Raw genomic sequence first — 17302 nt, forward strand, 5'->3', positions numbered from 1 at the left:
ACTGCGGCGAGGCTGCTCTGGTCCTGGCTCAGGAAGGTGGGGTGAAGGCGGGGGGCTCCCAGGTGCTGGGGTCTGGCTTGTAGCAGGAGAATTAGGCCATCCACACCCCCCACCCGTCCCCGAGGGAGTGGGGCCTACTCTCACCTGCCGGCCCCTCCCTGACCTCAGGCTGCTGCCTTCCCTGGCTACGGCCCTGCTTTCCTCTCTTGGGATACCGGGGGTTTGGGAGCAAGCTGTACCTGGAGCACAGGTGAGGGTGGCAGCTGCCTGCTGCTCCCCTGCTGGCTCGGGGCAGTGCCCAACTCCTGGCACAGAGCCCGGGGGAGCACCGCCACCAGCCGCCTGGGAAGGTTGCTGTTTGAGGTCCTGGCCAGCTGACCCTGCACAGGCTGGAAGGCCCGGACGCAGGGTCAGCCCTGGCGGGGCCCTTCCCTGTCCCCTTCTCCTCCCAACCCCACGAAATATAGATGAGTGTGTGGGCCGGGGGCCTGGCCTTGCGTGCTCCAGCCCACACAGCTCCCGTCACCTCTCCCCGCGGGTCCCCGGCACGCCGGAGGGCTCACTGCTGAGTCCTGTGTGCTCAAGGTCTTGGCAGGTTGGAAGGGACGGAGGAACGGGAGTGTGGTTAGGCTCAGGTGGGCTGGTGCGGCCACTCTGACGGACAAGCCCCCGTCCCCACTCGAACGCCCAGGAACAAGGCAGAGCTGCCCCCACCCCGAGGCCTTTGAAGTCACAGCAGCAGTTTTGTGTCTTCAGGTCTGTTCTCAGCAGCTCCCTCCTCAAAGGTGGGGATACCCCCACCCCCGCCTTGGGAAAGCAGCCTCTGGGGCAAGAGGCCTGCTTTAAGGTGTGAGGGTCGGGGTGACAGAATCAAAGAGGAAAGTGTGGCAGGAAACAGCCCAGCAAAGGGTTTCTCCCCAGTCCCCATCCGGCGTGGGCCAAGGAGGGCGAGTTGGCGAGGGTGTCAAGGCAGGTGCTCCCTGTGGAGGGGCTGCCCCCTTCTTTCCCCAGGGGCCAAGTCCCCTTCATCTTTAAGTAATGACGGAACACTCAGGCTAGGTGGCAGGAGGGGCAGCCTGAACCCTGGTGTCCCCCGGGGCACCCGCCATGCTGGTGCCCTTGCCTCTCTGCCAGCAGGAGGCAGCGCCAGGGCCAGCCCCCCTCTGCTCCTGCCTGGGCTCCTGTTTCTCTCGCCCTCCCTGAGAAATGTCAGAAGGCCCCTGGCCTAGAATCCAAACCCGCCAGCTTGGCAGGGAGGAGCAGGCGCGGAGACACGCCAGCCCTCTGTAGCCGGGCCTCTCTCACACCCATGGAAGGACAGGGAGCCCAGAACCACCAGCCCCGCACCTGCGCTCACCACTGGCCCTCTCAGGTTATGCCCACCATGGGGGCAGACCCAGCCCAAATCCCAGTGTGACCACTTACAGGCCAAGGGGCTGTCCCTCCCAGCCTGGGAAAGCACAGGTGGGCAGGGTCAGGGGTGAAGGTGGGAGGAGCCTTAGGGGTTTCCAATCAGGAAACAAAACTGAAAGGACAACCCCAGCCTTCGAGACAAGGTCACATTTGGGGACCTAGGGGCAGCCCCACCGGGTGGGCTGGCTTGCTAGGCAGGGCCTTTCTGAAGTGTCACCTTGCTTTGGGCCTGAGCTTCCGGTCCCACTGCAGGGCAGGGGCTCCTGGAAGAATCCCAACCCTGGGGCTAGACCCCGAGGCCGTGACCAGGCGCCTTCCTCCTCACCCACCTGACCCTCCTGCCCTGGAGGGCAGACCTGTGGGGCCGGGAGCTGCCTCTTGCCTGGGTTCTGATGCTGGGGGCTGGGGGAAGCGAGAACAGTGTCCCTCTGAAGCCCACCCCGTCTCTGGGGCTCCCCAACAGCCTTGGTTGGCCTTTGGGTCACAGCCACACACACCCTGGAGGGAGGCCAGGGACGGCCATGGCAGAGCAGATGGGTCTAGATGGAAGAGGCCTGGGGCGCCTGGCAGGAGGGTGGGGCCGCATCAGGCCCCCAGGTGCAAAGGGCAACCCCCCCGCCCCCCAGTCCCACAGTGGCTACAGGACTGAGCCTCCCCTGTGACGGGCAACAGAGGAAAAGTCAAGGAGAGAGTCACAGTACCTAAGTCAGGACCCGTCCCTCCTCTCCCCACAGCCGATGGGACCAGCCCGTCCTATCAACCCCCTGGCCTGGGTAACCCTGTCCGTACCCCCCAACCGCAGCAGTCGGGAGCCCCCACTGCCTCCCTTCCCGAGGAGCAGCTTTCCCTACTACGGCAAATAAAGGCACTGCAAACCAGGGAAGTTATAAAAGTCTTTTTAAGTTTTAAAATTAAACTGTCACCCTGGTGAAATGATTGATTTGGGAGCTAGATCCAAACGCAAGCTCTGCACGGCCAGGACATAGTGGGAGATGCAAGCCCGGAGCGAGACAGAGCCTGGGCCCGGGCCCCGCCAAGGGGTGGAGATGTCCCGTGATGGCAGAGGCACCCACACCTTTGGCCACCAGGCACCTGCGGGAGCCCCTCCAGTAGCCACTACTTGGTGGCCCTCTTCTCCCCACTCCAGAAGGCGTGACCTTTGAGAGGAGGCAGCAAGCAGACACCCCCCCCCCCATGCAAAACGGCGCCACTGGGCTATGCAGCCCCTGCCCTGAGCCTGGGGGTAGGGAGGGGTGTTGACCACGGGAGCACCTGGTGACCCTCCCCCCTGACCCCAGTATTCCAGGCCGGCCAGCCCCATTCACATACATTAGTTACATTTATATATTATAGTTATATATTAAAAAGAGAAAAAACTTGCCTGAAAAACTCCTGAAGGACCCAAGTGGCTCAGGAAGTGTACTAACCCCCACCCTCCAAAACTCCTTTATAAAATCTTCCAGTGCGATCTTCAGGAAACCCCCGCCCGTCCCAGCCCCCCAACCCCGGCCTTCCTCTGTCTCCACAGCCCTGGACTGCCCGGCGCACGGCGGTGTCCAGTCTCATCTCTGGCTGTCCACTGCGGCCATGGCTTTCTGCTGCGCGCCCCCCGGCTGCGCTCCGGGCGGCCACGTGGGCTGCGGGTGGTGCAGGTGGTGGAAGCTGTGAGCCGTGGGGGAGGACGGCGGCATCCAGGCGGCCTGGTGGCTGGGGGGCGACGAGGCCCAGAAGGGGCTGAAGTCGGCGGGCGGGGAGCAGGCCGCGGCCGCCATGGGGCTGTGGCTGCCCTGCAGGCCCTCGGAGGTGCGGAGCTTGGAGAACATGGCCAGAGCATCCGGGAAGCTGGGCGGCGTGGCCGGCGTGTTGCTCGGGGTGCACATCTGCTCAGAGAGAACACGGGTGTCGGAGGGCTGGGCACCCAGGCCCCCCCAATTCCGAGCCATGCCCCGGGGCCCGAGGGGGCCTCCGTGGGGCTCACCCCAGCCAGCCCTTCCTCTGTTCCCACTGACCAGGCTGCGCGTCAGCAAGGCGAAAGCTTCCCCCCCCCCCACCTGGAGCCAATAAGAACAAGAGATGAAGACCAACCCAACAATTTTTATCAAAACTGAAGAGTGTTTTATGATGCTTAGGAATGATACCCTGGGGAGTGTCAGAATAGATGGTTCGTTCCGACCAGAAGCTGGGGTGTCAGATTAAAGCGAGGACAAGGGAGCAGCCCAGGACATCGCTGCCGAGCCGCACCCTGGGGAAGAAACCAGCTGGTCCCTCAGTGACCCGCCCTCCGATGGTCCCAGGCTGTTGGTCAAGGGAGAGTGGCCAGGCCCAGGGTCTGTCTCCTGGGCCAGCCTCGGAGAAGCCACACTCATTGCACATGAGCCAAGCAGCCAGCGTGCACCTTACAGCTCACAACCACGCGAGGTCACTTCTGCTCTTCTCCCTGGTTGCGGATGAGGCGTCTGAGGCCCCAAACCAGGGATTTCGGTTTCCTGTGTCCCCAGCAACTCCCCTGACGCTGCTCTTGGCCAAAGGCGGGTAGAGTGTTTATCTGTTCAGCCCCTCTCAGCCCTCTTCCAGGGGAAACCACAAATATCCCATCATCTGCTGTCTTCTGCCACTACCCTGGGACGGGGACCTCCCCAAACTCCTCACTACCCCCTGCCACCTCTGATCAGAGAACCCCAGGCAGGAAGGGAAGGGGCTGGAACTGGTCCTCTCCGTGTGAACATCAGGGACTGCAGGCCCCCCCAACCCTGCAGTATTGGGGGGATGGAGGCGCCATCCACCCCACCAGGGGCGTGGAGAGGACAGCAGAGAAGGCCCACACAGAGCCAGCTGGTTCTGAGCTACCGAAGCTTCTCCCTTTCCCAGGAAGTCCATCTTCGGAATTCTCCTAATTTTAGCAACACGGGCCCCTCCCCCAGGCACAGGTGTGGGAGCAAGATTCCAGGACTCTTCACCTGTCAGAGGGGGAGCTTTCCCAGCTCTGCAGTTAAAGCCCAGCCAGAAATGGGAAGGGGGAACACCCTGCCCTGGTAACTGGGCCGGCTGTCTCAGCAGCTAGGAAGCCCTGATCATTGTCTTCCTCAGGGGCAGCCACAGGACTTGGTGTAGGCCTGGCCTCACCCAGACTGTTTCCCTCCTCCCTGCATTATTCCCCGCCCCACCTCCCCCTCCAGGGCTGACTTCTCGGCAGCAGGAAACAATGGTGGGGGGCGGGGGGTAGAAGCCAATTGCATCACAGCATTGAGACCAACTTCCCAGTTCTCCAAGCCAGCACATAGATTGCCTCCAGAAAGGGCCACCCTGAGCCCGTCCGCCTCTCTGGACCTGGGAAACCAGGGGTTCGAACCAGATGCTCTACAGACGGCCCCAACTCTGGGCTTCTGACAACTCGAGATGGAGCCTTCTGGCTCCCCAGCACACCCTGACCGCTGCACCTGTGGGTGCCCCACAGCTTCCAGTCTACAGCCCTTCTCCCCAGTCCAGCCTAGAACCCCCTTATCTGAGAAGATGCCTACGACCACCGTGTGAATGAACAGTAACCTACAGGACAACCATTTATCAGTTACTCATGCCTGGGGTCACTTCTGAAATTGCTGTTATGCCATTGCTGGTCTCTGTTGTTTCTACTTATGTTTCCTTTGATTTATTGTTTCTAAAAAAAAATGACTGACTCCTAGCAGGCAAGGGTGTTCCCCACCGGCTGCTCAGGTACCGAGCGCACTGATGGGTATGCTGATTGTAAGGTCTGTCACACAACCCAACACCTGCCCCAAGGGAAGGGGGCTTCAAAAGGATTTCAGTACCTTGGGATTTGCAGATGGCCCGCGAGCCTCCAGGCGCAGCGCTACAGAGTGGCTGAGCGGGAAGCCATGGGCCTCCTTCCAGCCACTGCCCACCCCAAAGGCCAAGCCATTTTTTTTTTAGACCAAAACTGTGCTCTGAAAATGTAAACCTGTGTTAATGTACATTAGATATAACCGCAGGGGAAAAAACAAGGCCTTCTTCGTCACTAGTGTTCTAAGCCCAGAATGTTTTCCCCTGAAATTGATTGGCCTGACCAAGTATTTCTTTCTATCATCTTAAAAACAAGTTACACAGGCAGGAGCTCTCAGCCCTAGCCACTCTCCAAGGCCCTTTGGAGAGGAGATGGAGGCGGGGTGCTCCTGGGCTCCCAGGATCAGGTGCGGGCGAGGGTCTGTTCCAGCCAGTCCCCCTCGGGGTTGTGACGAGCCGGCCCGGGCAGCCCCAGCCCTACAATGGCACAATTCGCCCATCGTGTTCCAATGAGGATTTGTTTTCTGATTTATACACAGCACGAGCCATTCCAAGAAAAAACTGGTTAAAAGGTCTGTTTGTCCTTTGCTATCAGGTGAAAACGGGGTGCAAAGGACAAGACACAGGAGAGGAACCGTGTGCAGCTCCTCCAGGCAGCTCCGACAAGGGTGCCACGGGCAAGGACGTCAGGGTCAGAAATGCCAAAAGTGCACCCCGGACGCCACCACTGATCTCCTGGGCATGTTTTACAACCCAAGCCGGGGACAGGCCCTCCTCGCAGGGCTAATAGGTAACTAGGGGGGCAGGGAGGACAAGGCCCTCCCGCCTCCAAAGCGGAAGGGACTGCCGGGGCGGTGGAAGTGGGGTACCCCACAGCCCAGGGGGGCCGAGGCTCAGGTCTGGGGCCAGCCAGGGTAGGAGAGGAAAGCAAATCCTCGCCGCCGCCACTTCTATTTCCTGCACTTACGTATGTTCACATACTGAGATTGAAAGCAAATGCCTGGCACTTTCTGGTCGAAATCTGTACGTCCTCTGTGCTCAGGGTACATCCTTTTTCCAAAAACAGGAAAGAGAACGTACTTCCCTCGGCTGAGCCCAGCCCCGGGGTGGGTTTATCCCTTTACAGTTCCCTGTAGAGATGAGTTGTGTGGATGGGGGTGCTGCCAGCCCAACACCAAGAGGGGGCTCCCCCTCAACAGACGCTCCAACTCCCAGCCCCCCAGGGTCCTCCCTTCCCTGGGCGCCCAGGTCCCCGAGCCCCCTTCCCACTCCCGGCCCCCCTCGTCTCCCTCCTGCCCCTCGCCGCGCGGAGGGCCCCGGGCACATGGCTTTCGGTCGAGACCGAGCAGCCCCGGAGGCCGGACCACAAAGTTGGGCGAGCCGGCCGGCCCGGAGCCGCTCTTTCCTGGAAGACATTTTGGCTCTTTGTTTACATCGCGGCGCGGCGCTCCCCGGCAACATGGCTGTCACCGCCGGCGGCTGACAGCGGCCCGGCCCGCGGCCTCGGCACCCGGGGCTGCGGCCCCGCGCGAGGCCCACCCTCCCGCCGGTGCCGGCCGCACTTACCATCTGGTGGTGGTGGTGGCTGTTGGGAATGTTAGTTTCTTGGAAAAACGTGCTCAGGGCGGTCTGCGGACAAACACAGTGGCAGAGAGGCGGTCAGCCGGCTCGGAGCAGGAAGCCCACGGGCCGGCCTCCGCCGCGTCCGCTCCAGGGGCATCCCCGGGCCGGGCGCAGGGCCCTCTGCGCCGCCACCGGACCCCGCGCCCCGCGCCCCGCCGCGGATCGCCTTACGGGAGATATAAATAGGGCTCCCCCAGCCGTCGAGGCGCGCGGCGGGGCGCCCCAGCCCGCGCCCCCGCCCCGTGCCCGGGACCGGCCGCCGCGCTCGCCCCGACCCGCGCGCACCTCGAACTGCCAGTGGGCCGCCTGCAGGAGCTGCTTCGCCTGGTCGGCCGCGCAGCCGGCGGCCAGCACGAACTGGTTGATCATGACCTGGTGCCGCAGCTCGTCCGTGTTCACCGACATGGCTCCTGCCGGCGTGCGACCCGGCTCGGTGGCCGCGCGAGGCCCGCCGCTCTCCGCTCGCGCTCGCCGCCGCCCCCGGCCTTCGGGCCTTCGGACCCTCGCAGCCCCGCGGCCGGCCCGGCGAGTGTTGTGGTCCGGCTCCCGCGGCCGCCGACACACAAACAACAGCGCGGGGCGGGGCTGTGTCCCAACGTTCGGGGGCCGCGAGCTGCCGCCGCTGATTGGCCTGCGCTGCTCGGCCAGCACCCGGCTCCGAGCGGACGTTCGGTTCGAATCCTGCGGCCGGAGGCTCCGCTCTGTTTCTCTTTTTGCCCGGCCGCGCCCATTGGCGGAGGCCGGCACCGTGGGGCGCCCCGGCATTGGTCGGCCGCTGTGTTTTGGCTCGTCCGCGCTCGTGGTTGGCCGCGGCCGGGAGTTTGGGGTGGAGCCGCGCGCGCTGATTGGTCTTCCGTGGGCCTGTTTGAACTCAACTTGAAAACCTTGAGTGCCTGCTGATTGGCCCAGGCCCCTCTGTTTGGTGTTGTAGGCTTGGGGGTGGTGCGGCGAGGTTCATTCATTACTTCATTGAATATGAACACGCTCAGCTGGAAAAGCAAGACAGAGTGGCTTTGACTCATTTCCTCTGAAAGATGTGGTCATCTCGAGAAACAGAGTGATCAAAATAGAAAGCAGATAGAGCCTCTGCAGCTGCTCAGGTCCCAAGATTGTTTATTTTTTTAAATCATTCAAGCAGTTCTACTTTTTTTTAGCATTTTAGTGAAATATAAAAACATACCCTTTCATGCCTCCTTCCAGTCACTACCCACCCCAGAGGCCAAGTAGGTTTTTTTTGTTTTTGTTTTTACGTTTTTAGACCAAAGCTTTACGCTCTGAAAATGTAAACCAATGTTAATGTACACTAAATATAATTGCAAGGGAAAAAATAAAACTTTCTCAGTTACTCACATCCTAACCCCAGGTTTTTTTCCCTTAAATTGATTGACCTAACCAAATATTTATTTTGTACCTTATTAAAAAAAAAAGGAAGAGTGTCATACAGGTACTTGGCTCTCAATCCTAGCCATTTGAAAACAAAGCTTGTTTATAGCATTCCACCTTCTAGATTAGGATTTCACCTTCAGAGCTGTGTTTGGGAATTGTGGGGGTGGATAAAGAACTAGGAATTTAAGCAGACTGAGGAAGGGGCAGACAGGTTAGGAAGGTAATAATTCTAGGGATTACTGTTAGAATATCTGTTTCTGAAAAACAAGAAGAAGAAAGCCAGCCATGGTTCTATTCTGAGTTTGCCGCAAGTGGATTTAACTCCACGGAAGAAAACTTGACTATATAAAATATAGGATATAAATAGGGAAGAAATTACACCCAATGTTTATTACTGGTGAAAAACAGCCTCAGCCACTATCATGTGTTTACTCCATTAAGTTAGTCTTTTGTTTGCTTGCTTGTTTTGAAGGGGGAGGAGTGAGCCTTTTGCCTGCTGAGATCCAGTTCTCTTGCGGTAATTAGCCTTGGCCACCCCGAAGTGCCCACGGGCTGAGGCCTAGAGTGGGCCGGAGAGTCAGGTACGGCTCGGAGCTCTTCCCTGCCAGTAATTGCAAGGTGAAAACAAAAGTGAGCAGCGGGCAGCTTATACCGCCAGGGAGCCCGGGCCGTACGCAGCCCCAGAACAAGGAAGTACAGTAGTTGTGAGACTCTAGTTTTCACAAGTACATACAGGTGTCCAACATGCCATGGCCATGAGTAGTAGGATCTACCTGGGCGGAGAGAGGTATTTCAGGCCGTGGGAGCCCTGAGGTCTTAAGCAAGTTCTCAAGGAAGTCTGGGGTCCTGAAAATGCCAAAAGTGCCAGATCTACTGTCTCCTGGATACCGAGGCCGTCTATCCTGAAGGTTTATTTAATGTTTACCATTTGTAGGGCACTGGGCACCTGGGAGAGGCAGGAAAACAAGACCCCCAAGCCAGGGAGACCAGGGTCGGGGTTACCTTCTGTGGACATGCGTTGCTCCTGGCTGAGTGATTCCCCTTCTCAGGCAAGTTAAGGTAGGTGTGTTCCCCTCCTGGGAGCACGGGGAGAACGAATGAGGTCATGTTTGTAGAGGGCTTTGAGCTGTAGGGATGAAAGCAACTCCCCAAGTGCAAGGTATTATTAACTAAAGGTGTTATTATTCTAATCTGTGAGGACAATGTGCAGCAGGTAAAACAGAGCAATAAAAACATATCCATTAACAACAAATAAAACGCAGTAGTGGCCTTGGAAGGAGCAAAATCCTCCTGACATCAGGGGCCTAGGCTACAGGGTGGGCCACGATGCAGCCATCAAGAGGAGCAACAGTCTTAGCCAGTGTTTCCTTGGGGTGGGATAACAAGGACGTTCCAGGTGGAAGTCACTGAGCTGGAGCTGAGACCAGCGACAATAGCTGAGCTCTGTCAAACAGCTGCCACTTACCGAGAACTTCCTGTGAACCATGCACCCAACACTTCAATATCAATCCACTCATTTCAGTCCTCAGAACAACCCAGAGTGCCATCTCGCAGGTGTGGCAGTTAAGGCACCAAGGACAGGAGCTTACCCAACGTCACGGTAAAAAGTGGTGGGGTGAGGCATCGGCCCAGTCTACTTCCAGAACCTTGTGGTTCCCCATTACCCCATACTACCATCCTTGATGCTGTATTTGTCGCCTCAGGGGGGCTCACAAAGGGGCCCTTTGCAAACAAGAACGATCGAGGGCTTCAACAGGAATGAGCCTTCACGGGGCAAAAGCGGCACCAGCTGCTTTGAGCAATCATGAGGGAGGGTGAAGAACTGATCATTCCAACCTCTGTCCCTGCAGTGCATTCAGGTCCTATTCCTTTTCCCCTCCTTTCTTTTACTCCCCTAACCCAGAAGGACCCCCCAAAGCCGATGGGGAAGTGGAGGGTGGGCTCCCTGTGAAACTTTGTATACCGCTGCAGAGCGTTTCTGACTTGGAACTCCCATTGACCCGAGGCTCAGAGAAGGGAGGAAACCTCTGCAAGGTCACACAGCCTCTGCCTAATTTGTGGCAGCAATGGGATCAGATGGGTTAGATCAGGTTTGATTGATGCAAGAGCTCATTTCCTTTCTCCCCTCCTTTCCTTTCCTTTCCTTTCCTTCCCTTTCCTCTCTCCTTCCTTTTCTCCTTCCTTGAATTATCTTTAGTTTCCCTTTTGCTGCTGTAAGATGCCAAGAAAAGGGGCCGAGGTGGTTGGGAGAAGCAGAAAGGTATTGAGAAAATGAGAGGATGATGGGCAAGGATGCAGCGGCGCAGATATGAAGGACAGAAGGGAGCGAAGCAGCACCCAGGCCTGCTGGGCGGCTCTCCCTGAAGCTCGGCCAAGGGGGGTGGCGGCTCAGGGACTGAAGGTGGGCTAGCTCCCCCTCTCCCTGACGCCTAATGCTGTTCCTGGTGTTTGTTTAATGCGACATCATTTTGTTATTACTACTTTTCATTGCGGATTTAGGCCATTTCTACTAGGTCTTGTGTGAGGAAGACCTTGCCACTCTTGAAGCATTCCTTTTTTTTCTTTTCTTTCCCCTTAAGGCAGGGTGCTCCCGCTCCTCCAGGCAAATTCCAGCCGTCCTCTGTGACATTTGAGAAGTACAGCTATGAACTCAGCTCTGCTACATTCTTTTTTTGAATTACCTTAATTAACACAAGGACCCAGCAATGTGGGGGCTGTGCATGGCCTTGGTTCACACGGGGGGTAGCAGGGGCAGAGGGGTTAAGTGACCCGTTCGAAGTCACTCAGCTAGCTCAGCGTGGAGCTGGGATCTGAACCCACGTACTGTGGTCGCTCCCAGAGCTGGTGCTCTTAAATACCACATTCTGCTTACGAGCTTTGCCTACCTCATGGCCACCTTATCTTCTCCCTCGGAGATACTGAAAGGACATAAAAGCTGGTCTATGTTGTCGCAAGTAGCAGAAAGGTCAGAGCTAGTCCTCGAGGGGATGGGTTCATGCTGGTAGCTACGAGATTAGTACATTTTTACCAAATGTCACATACCTTATAAGGAACAAAGGCCATACCACTCCCAATGTAGTTAAGGGCATTTTCCAAAGCAGCACTGTGGGCTGTGCTCTCTGTCCTGCCCCTGCCAGCCCAGATAAGGTGGCCTCACCTCCAGTTGCCAGGTGTGTCTTAGGGTAGGTGAGTCTCTGGCAATCATTTTGAAGAGGAACCAGAGGGTGGGTCTTTGCAAGCAAGCCAGAGAGACAGCTTTCTAAGGAGGGTCCTCCTTCTCAGGGGTCCCTGACTGTCGGCTTGGACTCAGGTCCCCGGCCCCTTTCTCTCAGGGGACAGGAATTGATTGGCGGGGAGCTGGGCCTCTCTAGCCCCACCTCGTGTCCAAAACGCAGGAGGCTCATTGCTGTGGCAGCTGCCAGCTTCAAGGGGTGAGGCAGCCTTCCCGCCCCACCCCCATTTTTCCTTAGAAACGGACCATACACCGAGTTCATGTATTACCTATGCACAGCTTGAAGAATACCAAAAAGTCACCCATGCACCCAACATAGAACTTAAGAAGTCCAAACCAGTACCTTCGAAAACGCTCACATGACCCTCCCCAAATACATATTCTTTCCTCCCCAGAAAAACTCACGATCCTTAAACCTGCATGAATCATTTTCTCTGTCCTACACTCCTGTATGTGCGTATCCTCAAACGAGGCACGGCGGTGTGATAGACTGATTCCACTGAATGAGGAGCTCACCTTTCTGTGGGGCGCAGTCCTGCTCTCCCCTAACTCAGCGGGGCAAGCTCAGCAGGGCCCCCTTGTCCATGAGGATCACTCGCAGCAAGGGCTTGCTGCTTCTGCTCCGTGGCCTCAGACAGCAGCTCGGATGGAGTTAGCAGCCCAGGTCCTAAGGAGGGAGTCCCAGAAGACTGCTTGGAGACCTGAAGCTGGGGAGTAATGGGGCAAACAGAAAGGAGAAGGAAGGGAATTTGTGGAGGAAAGAACAATGGAAACCGAAGCACAGAGTTACTTTAAAAGCAAGTGTATGGCAAGCCTCATCAGGACACGTGTTGGGAGACAGTGGGCTGGGGGGATGCTGAACTTGGAGAGCCGAGGGTCTGCGCCCGCCTGCTGTGGGCCGTGGGGAGGAGAGTGGTCCGTGTCATTGCCTTTGTTCACACACACACACACACACACCATGCTTACCCAAGACGGTGCAGAGACTCCTCCAGTGACCCAGGTGAGGCTGAGCTGTGTCGAGGCAACATGCGATCCTGAAGTCTTACTTCTCACCCTTACGAAGTTCACTGCAGGCGGGTGACTCGAGAAAAACTGCCCTCTGGGCAGTGACTGAATCATCCAGGCTGCAGGAGCTCCCCTGGTCTTGCAGCTCTGAGTTGGCAAATACAGCCCTCGGGCTGCGGCCTGTTTTGGGGACATAGCTCTCTGCTTATGGTTTATGTAGCATCTGTGAGGGCTCTCGGGCTCCAGCAGAGCCCGTAGTGGCGACATGGACCATGAAGCAGGACCTAAAAGGTTCCTCTCTGGCCCTTGGCACCGTCGGGAACAGGCCAGCAGGCAGTTCCACACTTCAGCCCGGAAGTACTACACTCTGTTCGCAGGTCCCAGTCTGGAAGGACTGTGTGGCCGCTCCTAACTTCCAGGGGCCGCGAGGCCGATCCCTGCCCACCCAGTGTCCATGAACGTTAGCAGCATCTGCACGCCCGCCTCGTTGCTCTGTTTCGTTTTTTAATGTATTTCTTTTCAATTAGTTTTATTGTTGTTCTGTTACAGTTGTCCCGTTGCCCCCCACATGCTGCTCTTCCCGGGGCAATGCGATGGGCCTGGGTTCCCTCGCTTGTCTCTAACTTGCTTATCTCTAAATCTCAGAGCCATAAAGGGAGTTAAAATCCACCAGGGCTCAGGAAAACAGGGAGGAATGCGCAAGAGGTCTGGCATTTCTGATGAGACGCTGCTGGAGGTTTCAGAAACCGTCATTCTTTGGATGCCGAGCTCGGGCGCTGTTAACACACGCAGGGCCGTGTTCTGCATAAAGAGGAAGGAAGTATTTCCCGAGAACCGGGGCGCTGGGTTGTACCCGGCCGTGCCGGGAAACCACCGGCGGCATCCGTGCCCACGTGCCGCGTCCCTCCGCAGTCAGATCCCGGCCCGGGCCCTGCCCTCCCGGGGCTTCCGGATGTGAGCTGCCCACTGACCCAGCTGTGGACGCAGCCTGGTCACTAGCATGGGTGGAGCAGGGAGGTGGGGTGTCTGTCTGGGCCTGAAGGCAGTTACAAAGCCCGAGGCCCACGGAAGTGCCTGTGGGAAGGCAGGTGATGCATCTGCCAGAACTCTCAGGATAAAGTTCAAGGCCCAGAAGGACTTCCAGAGACAAGAGGAGATGGAGGGTCAAGGGCTTGTTGAAAAATGGTCCTAACTCACACAAGGAGATGCTATAGAACAAGGGTCCCCAACCCCCCGGGCCGAGGACGGGTACCGATCCGAGCCTGTTAGGAACCAGGTCACACGGCAGAAGGTGAGCTTGACCTGATCTGAGAGAACCTAAGACCAGGGCACGTCTGTCCAGCAGCCCTGGGGATCTGCGGAGCCCTGATCCCCAGCAGTGCGTGGTTTCTGTGGCATAAACAGGCCCAACATGGGCCGTTTCACGCTACTGACAATGTGACAATTAGCTGGCAAAGCTCCTGAGTGATCAGCTCCGGGGAGCAGGCCCCAGCTCACTGAGTTCCCTTTCTGAATCACAAATGCCACATACGTGAAAAGTTAATGGTGACTCAAACACCCCCTCATCCCCTCCAGAAGGATCCAGACCGCAGGGGCTAGGGGGCCATTCACTTAGGGGTGACATTTGCTTCTACTGCAATGGCATGATCTGCGCTTTCGGGAGAAGAAAGTGTGTGGGGGGGGCAGCCTGGCTTTTTCTCTGGCCATTCAGCAGCCGTCACACACGAGGTAGCAGACACGTGTGCCTGGCATTTTGAGTTCCAGAGGGCATGAAATGAGGCTGTCTCGGGAGGTCCAAACCCCTGGGCTCTGCCTCCAGCCAGCGGGGCACCCCCACCCTGACGAAGGCAGGGTCTCCAGTGCACATCCTGGCTCTGAAATTCTGGAACTCTGACTTTTAAAACTTATCTTTGGGACCTAACCACCTCATAACATTTTTTGTTTTTTAATTTAAAAAAGTTAGCGTTGACTGAGCCCCTGCCGGTTGCCAGGAGTTGTCCTAGGGCTTCATAGGCCGTGTCTAAGGGAATGTTCAAACCCTCTCTGTTCTTCTAACGTCCATTCACAGGGGAGAAAACTAAGGCTTAGAGAGTCTGATGCCCTTTTCCCAAGGTGCACAGACAATCAGGGAACTGCTGGGTTCTGAGCCCTGTTCTGTTTGGCTCCAGATCCCTGTGTGCCTTTTGCCATCGGAGGCTGAGGATAGACTGCATATAAGTATCGAAGGAGTTATACAGAAACTCGTCCATCAGCAGGACCTCGGAGAAGGAGAGCCGGGGCCTGGGAGGTGGCTTCCTGGAAAAGGCAGGCCTTCAGCCAAGTGGGATTCACCTGGGCACGCGGGGGTTGGCAGGGCGCACGTGGGAGGGGTTTTCACGAGCAAACGTGAGCAGACTGATGGCTGCATTCGGGGTACAAGCGGGAGCTTTTGGGGGCACAGAGTGAGGAGAGGGCACAGAGATGAAGCGTCCGTTTTGTGTGGGATGATAGGCAGCCATGAAGGAGTACAGGCAAGGGGGGAACGAGATGCCTGCCGCACATCAGGAAAGTTAGCCTGAGCGTAGCCTTTAGAAGGGATGAGAGGCGGGAAAACCAGAGGGGAAGCTCAAGGAAGGGCCAGAGCTCTTTTCATACACAGATTTTATCTCGGAATATAAAAGATAACATTATACAACGAAGCAATACAATAAACATACACCTCATGGCGCATTAAAAAGATCTAAGGCTTCCAACAGTTGACTGTGAGAACCACAACAGTAAGGAGTATCTCTGTTTATGGCTCTGCCAGGCTCCCTAGTGAGGACAGTACTGATCACTTAACCAGGCAAGCAATTAGCTCAGAAAGAAATGTCTCATTGTAAATGAGGTCATTGACTTGCTGGCGGGTGGTGGACTTTAGCCAGACTCAGGCCGGAGCAGGGACACACTCACTCCGTGTGTGTATATGACACTCTTAACCCACTTGTTGAGAACCTGCTCTAACCCTTGGTGGCCGGCACTCCCCTTTCTCATCACCCTTTGGTGCCTGTGCTGGGAGGAGCTGGGTGACTCTCTGCCCTCCGCTCCAGTTTCAGAGATGCAGAGGGAGGGTGCAGGAAGCCTGCAGCTCAGAGAAGCTCTGTGGCTTGCTGATGCCAGTGTGAGGCCCGCGAGGCTAACTTCCATGCAAGAACCAATTCTTGCGTGTCAGTCCTGCCCTTGAGTTAGGGTTCTGAGCTTTGTCCTTGACTTGACGTCTCTTCTGACGCCAGCTCTAGCAGACAGTCTACTCCGCAAAAAAAGAAACCGAACCAGCAGGACGGGTCTCCCATGGCGAGGCCCGGTGCATGCGGCCTGGGTTCCCCGGGTTCTGAAGCACGTGCCCCTCACACCCCTCTCTGGGCTGGGCCCAATAACCTTCAGGCTTCTTCCAGCTCGGAAGCTCCAGCCAGGACACCCGTCGTCAGGGAAGCCCGGATGGAGGAAGAGAGCTAGTGCTCCTTTCCTTCCTCCGACCCTCGACCCTCTCGGTAACTGCGGCTGAGCATCTGGGAGCGCGGCGGGGAACCTGGCACCGCCCCGCCTCATCCTCGTTCCGGCTCCTCTGGGTAGCAGGGGAAGGATGCTGAGCTTTTTGCCTGCTTGCTGGGTTGCCCTGAGAGGGCAGCGAGGCAGCTGACCTGCACCTACTGGGCTGACGTGTGAGCGCTGCGTTTCACACTGACTTTGGCCCAGCGCAGCGTGTGGGGCTGAGCTCACAACCAGGAGCCGGGCAGAGTGACGAGGGCAGGGGGACTGCGTATGGCAAGGGGCTTACAGGGTCTGTGCGTGCTGGGATCGGCTTGGGACTAAACAGAGACAAATAGAACGGACTAAGTCTTTGAACTGGCCCTTGCGGAGGATTCACGTGAGGCCCCTGCCTGACGCCGAGAGTGAGCGCCAACGGAAAGGTTACCCTGGGCGCGTGCTCCTTGCCCTGGGCGCAGCCGCGCTGGCAGCCCCAATGCTGGCTTCCATTTGGGCCTTCGCTTGGAAAGGAGATCTCGAAGCTACAAACTCAACCGAAGTTTGCCGCTCGCTGAGTAGGTCTCCATCATAAAGGGCATGCAGCTGCGGAGGGAATTAACAGTGAGGAGTTCACTTGCGGCGAGAAGCAGACCTGAAAGCCATCGGCTGGTTTCCTAAAGGACAAGGTCGTTTTCCCTAGCAGCCCCTTGGGTTGCCAGGGAAACCAGGTGCAGGGTCCCAAAGCATTCAGGACCGGCTCCTCCGTTGGCTTCAGCCTTGCCCACCGATCTGGAGCAAGAAGGGAAATTCTCTGTTGGAGGTTTTAGCTTTAATCCGCTGAAGCCACAGCCTAGGACACAGAGAGGGGTCAGGGGCCGAGAGCTGGGCTGCTGATAGGGCCCAATTTTTGGGAGAGGCCCTGCGCTCCCTCAGAACAGCCAGGGCTCCAATCTTCCTGTGCCCTCGTAGGGGCAGGAAGGCCAGGCAAGTGGCCAGGAAGGGGCCTGTCCAGCTGCCCCATGTGTGACAAGCTACAGACCCGCCAGGCAGGGCTGTCAGCGGTTGACCTGCAGGCCCTCTCCTTCCGCTTCAAGGAAGCCACGGGAGTCCTTGAAATGGCTGGATGCCACGCAAAGGTGAGCTGAAACCAGGGCAGCCAAAAGGAACAAAATTAAAAGCCCAAAGGGATGAGCTGACCTGGAAATTATGCGTCTGTGTGCCCCCCCCCCCCACTTGTCCCTTCTCCCTTAGACAGGAGGTTGGGAAGGGCTCAGACCCAATGAACCGCATGGCTGTTGCCCCCCTGAGTTCTGCGGATGCTGGGAAGAAACCCCTGCGACCCTGGGCGCTCTGCTGGGATCCCCCCAGGGTGGTGCCGCA

At 57.5% G+C, this 17302-nt stretch overlaps 1 protein-coding gene across 1 annotated transcript; it reads right to left on the bottom strand.

Moving 5' to 3' along the window:
* Positions 1-2733: 2733 nt before the first annotated feature.
* UBALD2 (UBA like domain containing 2) lies at positions 2734-7515 on the bottom strand. The gene is made up of 3 exons (XM_090292255.1): positions 7099-7515; positions 6757-6819; positions 2734-3293 (listed from the first exon to the last, which is right to left on the bottom strand). The coding sequence occupies exons 1-3, from the start codon at positions 7216-7218 to the stop codon at positions 2976-2978; spliced, it is 501 nt and encodes a 166-aa protein (XP_090148381.1). The 5' UTR covers positions 7219-7515; the 3' UTR covers positions 2734-2975.
* Positions 7516-17302: the final 9787 nt, after the last annotated feature.

This window comes from Furipterus horrens, unplaced genomic scaffold (genome assembly GCF_987537825.1).
Source record: "Furipterus horrens unplaced genomic scaffold, mFurHor1.1.pri manual_scaffold_11, whole genome shotgun sequence".
In the NCBI taxonomy this organism is placed as follows: domain Eukaryota; kingdom Metazoa; phylum Chordata; class Mammalia; order Chiroptera; family Furipteridae; genus Furipterus; species Furipterus horrens.